General features: G+C 40.5%; 1 protein-coding gene across 1 annotated transcript; it reads left to right on the top strand.

The window, feature by feature from the left end:
• Window positions 1-960: 960 nt before the first annotated feature.
• On the top strand, window positions 961-6,913 carry SNTN (sentan, cilia apical structure protein). Its single transcript, XM_069968787.1, has 4 exons — window positions 961-1,143; window positions 1,871-1,911; window positions 3,546-3,685; window positions 6,020-6,913. Exons 1-4 carry the CDS (start codon window positions 1,133-1,135, stop codon window positions 6,176-6,178), a joined length of 351 nt encoding a protein of 116 aa, XP_069824888.1. The 5' UTR covers window positions 961-1,132; the 3' UTR covers window positions 6,179-6,913.
• The last annotated feature ends 1,198 nt before the right edge of the window (window positions 6,914-8,111 follow it).

Genomic DNA, 8,111 nt, shown 5'->3' with positions numbered 1-8,111 from the left:
ACTCTCACTAGCTTGTCATCTTTAGAATGCAGAAGCTGGACATATGCTACTAGATGGTTCCAGACCACTTCATGATAGCTGTCCTAGTGTGGGTAGTGGCTGGCCAAGCAGACCAAATGGTTCCAGTGCCAGTTGGGGGAGGCAAAGTTGGCAGCCAGGCAGGCAGTTGTGTCATGGCGGATGGCAGAGGTTCAGCATCAGGTTATGGCGGATGAATCCAGGCAAGTGGCACAGGTTCAGAGCCAGTGGTCCAGGTCATGTATAGCAGGGTCCACGTAGTACACAAGGGTTAGAAAGCAACAACATTAAGTAAATCACAACAGGTCAAACACAGAATGGCAGATCACGGACAACACATCTTTGCATAGTGACACACTACTGCCCAGATGCATGGGTGGAGCAGCCTTAAATAAACAGTGCCAGGAAAGAATAAGTGGAGGAGGCATTATAGATCCATTCACTGGCCCTTTAAGTTGCAGCAAGAGCATGAATGTGACCCCTATAGACTGGGAACAGCTGGAGGAGAAAGGCCAGACCTGACAGCAGGGAGGTGGAGCAGTGACAGTGGCCTGGAAGCTGTGAGTGCTATATCTGTGATTTGTGTATGTGCTACACAGTAAAACAGCTGGTTGTGCATCCTCTAGGCCGATTCCATAATTCTTGGCAGCGGTTGTACACTGTACATACAGCGCTTTGAAACAAGTCAATGCTATGGATTTAAAGCTAGACCTTAGCTGTATTGACGTTCATAGTCTTCAGTTCACACTCATTACTAACAATACATTAATTACCCATCAAACAACACTGAGTAGTTATTGATGGGTTTGTAGCATACCATTCCCTGGCCGGCCCTGAGCACCAGGATTGTGTAACTATATTGTTAGCTTTTCTTCATAAGCTCAGCTAAATAAACCCTGGACTTGCATTGTAAATAGAATTAATGTGCTGTGTACTCTGCCCGGTCAATGGTGTTTGATGCAGAAGTTGCTTAGCAAAGTTACCAAGTCAACAAAATGCTATTGAAAAAAAGAGTCAAAACTCTGCGAGCCGAAGGATCACGTATGAATTATTCCATTACTGTTTGCAAGAATTTGCTTCGAATCCAAGGGCAGAACTTCGTCCTGTGCTGAAAATGCCAAAAAGGTAATGCAAGGGTTAATACTGACAGTGTGGATCGTATTCTTTACTGTGTGGGATTCCCTTATGCATGTATTATGTAGAAGAGCTGATGGGGCTTGTTTAATTTTTAATTGCCAGAAGCCAGTAGTAGTAGAGGTGTCGCTGTGGGGAGGGGCTGGTAAGGCATGTGTCTCAGTGTCTCAGGGGTTGGGGGCAAGAAACCATGCATGTCCAAGACCACTATATGCAAACATTTCCATCCACATTTGTTGGTAAAAAGATGAAAAAATGCCATTATATTATTAAATAGGACCTGGTGGCAACTTATGCAGCTGGAAGTGCAGCTCCAGCAGTGGTGGCCCCTCAGATTTCTAGATTAGGGACAGAGGTCCCTAATCCTGGACAAGGGGGTATCACTGTATAACCAGAGAGGTTTGACATTTGGAGTGAATCCTTAGGAGGGATCTATAATTGTACCCATATACGTTTTTGTTTTCCAAAAAAATAGATGAAAAAATAGATGCATTTGTGCGCATCCATTTCGATCCGTTTTTTTTCTATTAACTTCCATTATAAAAAAAAGGAATAAAAACGCATTTGTTTTTTTTACTGTACACAAAAATAAGGTCAGCTACTTTTTTGTGTACGTTAAAAAGAAAGGATGCGTCCGTTTATCCATTTTGTTTAAAAAAAGAGCACCATTAATATTACATTTACTTAATTTTTGCAAATATCTTCTTTCTTATCATAGCAATGCGATTCCCATTTCCAAGCAACTTGCCTCCATTAAAGGTAAATATGCCACTTTTTATTCCATATACCTTATGGCTAATATTACTGTACATGTCTAATGTATTCCTGGGTGTCCCTATAATGCTATATATAATGCTAATATGGCATATAGAATACACATGCATTGTATAATACTTTCCTGAAGCATATTTCATCATTGAGTAATTTGTACAACCTACTTATGTGTCTGGGTGGACTTCGTGGGCCTTCAAGCTACTGGTGCCCTTTTTGATTCCTGAATGTCAGTTCTATAGCTTTGCCATTGGGCCTGTCCTTCTGTAGAAACTGTAGAAAATACAGAGTGAGGCTTTTTTTGTATACAGCTCCAGCGCAGATCTATGTGTCTCTATGGTCAAACATACATTATGTAGTCTAATCCATCAGTCATGTGTAAAGGCCTTTTAAGGGGGCGTTCACACGTACAGGATCTGCAGAAGCTATCGTTTCAAATCTGGGCCATCAAATCTGCTGCAGATCCTATACGTGTGAATGCACCCTTAAAGGGCCAAAAGGCTGCAGCAAGTCAGCATGAAACCCTGTGATCAGCGCTTGTTTGCTATGCCTTTATAGGGCGCCATCAACATCAACAATCGGTAGGAGGTTTCAAGTAAAATTAAGGGTTCTATTAGACTAAGCAATTTTTGGTTTTCTCCAATTAACGATAAACAATTGTCATTGAGAGCTTTTGCAAAAGACCCGAAATCATTCATGGTAATACACAGAACGATAGTCATTATAATTGTTTGTATACGCTAGTATATAAATGATCATAATAATACATCATAATGATGTATACATACACCGAAAGATTAGCGAACGATTAACAATGATTTTATTGTAAGCTCAAAAGATGCGATCAACGACTTATGAACAAATTTTCGTTTGATCGTTACCTGCATACACACAGATAGATTATCGCTTAAATTCTAACGATTTACTTCGATCTTTTCATGTAATAGGGCCCTTAGTTGCTTTATGTTTTCTATTGGATATAGGGGAGCAGTGAAAAGAAAATAATAATACATTGCAAAAGTATACAGTACATATTCTATTGTCTTTGAATAATTAAAAAATTCAATATTTTTATTTTTCAAAAGAGACAGGGAGGAGGTGGCTGTACATGAAAATACGCACCTACCTCCCTGGCTCCAGTGCTGGGGTCTGCTGTTCCCCACTCTGGTCTGGAAGTTCCTCCTGAAGCTTCCTAGTCAGCCCCACTCAGCCAGTCAGTCGCCGTAGTGTGGTCCCACCTCGGCCACTAACTGGTTGAGCGGGCCTGACACATCACAACCCAGGTCCCCACTAAGACCAGGAAGCGTCCAGGGATCAGGAACCAGAGCAGGGGACAGTGGACTCCTGCGCTGGAGTCGGGGAGGTAGGTGCATGTTGTTATGGCCGACATTGGACTTCCCCTTTAAGTTACTTTATAACCTTTTGACAAATGACACATTTTTTGTACAGACTGTAATGATTTTCTGTACAGAAAAAAATCTTCACATTGTGACTAACTACTGCTGTACAATTAATAGAACTTGATTGACAGATTTTGGAGAAAAACGATATATTATATAAAAATTCTGCAGCATTAAGCTGAAAATAGTTTCACAAATTTTCTTCTATTATATTCCGTCTAGCTCTAGGGAAAGGCTCTGAACTAGAGAAAGCCATCACCACCGCTGTCCTTGTATATAACGCACAAGCAGACAATGATGGGAAAATCAGCAAGGCTGAAGTTAAAAATTTGTTGCACACACAGTTCCAGAACTTTACGCAGGTAATTAGCAGGGTATTGAAGTAACATTAAAGCATAGCTGTCAAAGTCAGTCAGGGTCGGGGTGTTCAAACTCCCACCGATAGCTACATAGAGCAGGGAGAAGCATGTCAGACAGAGCAGAGAACTTAGTCACATGCTTCTCCCAGCTCCATCTAACAGTCTGAACACCCACATTTTAACTGATCAAAACTTTTGATATGTCTGTGTGGAAAAATGTTTTTTTTTTAAGTAACAGTAACATTTTAAGGCACCTGAGTCCCAGTATACCATCTGTAGCAAGGCCCTCTCCTACCTTTTAATACTTGTTATAAGTCTTCTTATATGAAAGAGGGCGAACCAGGGTACTATTGCTACCACTAAAAGTCAATGCCCCTATAGCTGATGAATAATTCTGAACATTTAGATATCCATAAAAAAAGAAAGTTAAATTGCTATGAGTTTCAGTGACAACCCTGGACACTGAGGTAGGTAACTAACCATTGAGTGGAAATAAGAAGGGACTGGACAGAATGTGACTAGGGACCCATAGACTATACACAGTACTCTTGCGTACCATTGGGATTATACATATTATCTTACTGGGTTGCTAGAGATAAGTGAGCACTAAAATATTTGAATGCTAGTTATTCGTGTCAAGTATTTTTCCTTACTAGAGGGCTCGATTGCATAACGAACCCCTTTAAAGTCAATGGGAGATTAGAGCATTTTTTTAGGAGCCCCTACTCGGCAAAGGGGAGGGTGTCTGGTCCAACTGAAAACTTCAGAAAGTGATGGAAACACCATGGAAATGAAACAGCAGGAGCATGCATGGATCCATCTAAGACTCCCAGGCCAATATATTAGCTGTACTAGTTGTATACTGTACCACAATCAGAGTGAGATAATACTATCAGACTAATACTGGTATACGATACAGTATGTCAGAAGCTTTTTCTGTGTCACCCAGGGATATTACTTCTCCTAAAAAGACTACTACCTAGTCTAATAACATTAGCTATATGCCTGACCAGTATACTGTACAACTACCAGTATCAGTGTCCCATATAATACTTGTATATTGTATGTTATATAGCTTTTTTTGTGTCCCACTGTGAGATTACTAGTGCTGAGATGGACTTTTGGGTGTTTGTTGACCAGTGACCTACCTAAATAATAAAACAAAGCCCAACACCTGTTCTGTCCTTGCTCCATCAGCTCTTTCTCTAAGCTAATAGAATGCTAGTGAGTTGAGCATCAGGGGATCTGGGTCTTGATACGTTCATATAATCTGATGCAGCCGGCCAATTACTGCTAGACCAGCAGCTAACATGGCTGCAGCATAGAAGGATGGGCCAGTCTCTTCCCTGCATGTTTATTGCCTAATTTAAGCTGCCAAACATGCGGAGAGGACACTTTACTGTTTAACAAGAGTAGCATGAGGTAACACAAGAGTACTTACAAGCACCCCAATACTCGAAGGACTAATATCCTCGAACGAGTCTTCTACCTCATCCCTATGGAATACCAAGTTTAACTCTATACCACTGGGTCAATAAGTATACGTCATAGTGGCATTTGGTATGGACTGGTTCCAGCTGTGCAGTTGGAACCAGAGATGTATGAATCAATTCAGTAGTTATACTAATTTGCTGGTCCAGAGAAAATAACATTATTTTTAGAATATTTTATAAATGTTACTTTACCAATAGTGAGTTTCAAATCTTGCAAACTAACCTGTCAATAAATCCCAGTGAGAAAGTGTAGGTTACTTTGGTGCCTGAGGCCAGAGGTTTTAAAATGCACTCGCCCTCTAAGGGGGCATTCAAAAGCACAGATACTTTGGAATCCTGTCAAAACAGAATGCCCGTGTATCTGTGGATGGGCCCTATTTACTTCAATGGCCCAAACAAAGTCAGCTAATGACTACACCCAGGTCTGAGTTTTTGCTTAGACCCTGAAAAACAAAGCAAACCACACTTTTCGGCAAGCAGGTCTGATTCTCCCATAAGGTCAACACAGTCATCTGCTGCCACCATTATTTCCATAATTTCACCAGAAATAAGGTGACGATTAGAGATCAGCGCAACTCGAGCATGCTCAGCTTATGGTCTATGGCTGTATCCATGTTTTCCCAAACTTCCTAGGGCTACATCCAACTTCTTCAGCCACCAGTATTTAAATACTGAACAATCGGACTTGAGCATGTTTGAGTTTCATCTCTAGTGCCTATCCCTACCTCCTCTAAAATAAGTTATATGCAGACTGTAGATTTTTCCTTAACTCACTTTTATTTTGATTAGAACAAAGTATTTCAGATACAGTAAAAGCCATTCATTAAATCTGTTTTCATATTAGGGTCAAGAAACAAAACCAAAGTACAAGGAACTCATTAAAGACCTGGAAGAAGACAGCAATGGACAAATGGATTTTGAAGATTTTATGATCCTACTGCTCAGTGTGACTCTTATGTCCGACCTCTACAATGAAATCCGACAAACAAAACATACCAAATAAAGCTGAAGACTTGGGGCACTAACCCATTATGGTGACAGCATATGAACCTGACAGTCGCCTGCCTTATTTATTTTCTGACCCTTAATGTCCAGATAGAGTATTGTGAAAGTATCGGGGGTTCATTAGTCAAACACAGGTCCAAAAGATTCTGGGCTGACTTCATGAATGTGGAAGAGAGCTTGTCCACATAGGTCTGGGTCAAATTAACCCCCAGTTACAAAATTTGGAGGGATGATATTGGCGTAAGTATTGTGCCCCTTTTTTACTGAAATCTTCAAAAAGTATTCCCGGCACTCACCACTTCTATGCAAATGGTTTATTTACCTGGAACAGACAGTATGTACAAGATCTGTATACAGACATGTACATACACTCCATGTAAATAAACTACATAGAAGCAGTGAGTGCCAGGAATACTTTTTGAAGATTAACCTACAGTATTTATCCATGAGCTCCACAAGTCGTGGAGTTCTGACGATTCTGTCTCCACTTTTTTACTGAAAGTCCTCATTTCATATGGGCCCATTACATCCATACAGCTGGCTGTTCACAGGCACAGATAACTGATTCCCCTTCCCGACCATTACCTGTGAAGAAGATGAATGATATTACCATTCTACCTGAGCTCTAAGCTTAAAGTTACTTCACTGATAAAGTAACAAGTAGGAAATAGGACATATATGATGTATATACAGAGCACAACCAACTCTCCGTTAATCCAGGCTTTTCTTTTATTAAACGATATTGTTACCTAAAATTCTGAATACTGTATTGATTGCAAAACAAAACATGTTTAAAGGGGTTTTCTCATCACCCAAACTATTGCTAGGTATTAGAGAATGCAAAAAAGCTTTGCATTACTTCTCTCCATCTATAGTTGACAGCTTGTAGCCTATGTTCCCAACCAACGATCTCTGCTATGCGAGGGATAGCCGGGCTGTGACGTACTCGGGTGGACCTTTGGAAGTAGTAAGTATATGTTTTCTCTCCCTTCTAGGTGTCCCTCTAAGGTCACATATGCTTTGATTGTCCCTGGAGACATGTAACCTCAGTGGGAGACACAGCGATGCCGAGCTGATTCAGGCAACCCCACTTTACATCCATATACCCTATTAGAGCATATTAAAAATTATTGTCTTGGTGAGATAACTCTTTTAAGTTCCCCAAAAATACTAAATGTTAAATATCTATTGACCACAAACATTTCATAGCTGTGGACATTCTTTTTTTTTTTTTTTTCAGTGTGACGTTCTGCCCTCCCCTCTGTGACGCAGCTCCATTAAAATCAACCGGGCCGCGCTTAAAAAAAAGTCCAGACCTGTAAAAGAGAAAAGTGTACCAAAGATTTCCATTAGTGAAAAATAGGACTTGAGGCAGCTGGACAGAAAGTTGAGGCTAGATGGCATCTATAGCAGGACACCGACAAGTGTGAAATCATGTACCAGCTACGGCATCAGATGGTACCTAAGTGGTTTTGAGGCAGTGTACAGATTGAGCTTGGTGTGAGAACCACAGTAAGAGAAGACAGTCATGGTGCTAGGATTTAGTATTGTGACATTAGACTCTTGTCTCAAGGGCTAAATGTGAGATTTTATGGCACTATCCCACTGACCCAGCAGTTATAGCAGGAGACTTTGATTATAGACTTGGCTGCACAGAACCAAAAGCCGATTAAAAATCATTTTATTTGTATAGTGCCAACGTATTCCATACTTTACAATTCTGGGGGAACATATATAGTCAAGATCAGAAATTATCATCATTTAACCATCAAGTCAGTTATTTAGGTAAATGCCTCTGAGTGAGAACTGCCATGCATTGAAACCGTCAAGCTTGTAGTGCCTTTGTTGTGTAAAGTGTTCCACTGTTTTCAAGGAAAGGACTAAGTTATTGCTTCGCCATTGCATTTCTGGAGTCTTTGCACATTACCAAC

This window comes from Dendropsophus ebraccatus, chromosome 4 (assembly GCF_027789765.1).
Source record: "Dendropsophus ebraccatus isolate aDenEbr1 chromosome 4, aDenEbr1.pat, whole genome shotgun sequence".
NCBI lineage: Eukaryota > Metazoa > Chordata > Amphibia > Anura > Hylidae > Dendropsophus > Dendropsophus ebraccatus.
Note: the sequence above shows the minus strand (reverse complement) of the source record. Positions and strands in the feature narration are given on the sequence as shown.

Bases quoted from the DNA above. Each gene is read 5' to 3' on its own strand.
- SNTN (XM_069968787.1), top strand. The intron at 1,912-3,545 runs GTAAATATGCCA...TATTCCGTCTAG, and splicing joins GCAACTTGCCTCCATTAAAG to CTCTAGGGAAAGGCTCTGAA. The intron at 3,686-6,019 runs GTAATTAGCAGG...TTTTCATATTAG, and splicing joins AGTTCCAGAACTTTACGCAG to GGTCAAGAAACAAAACCAAA.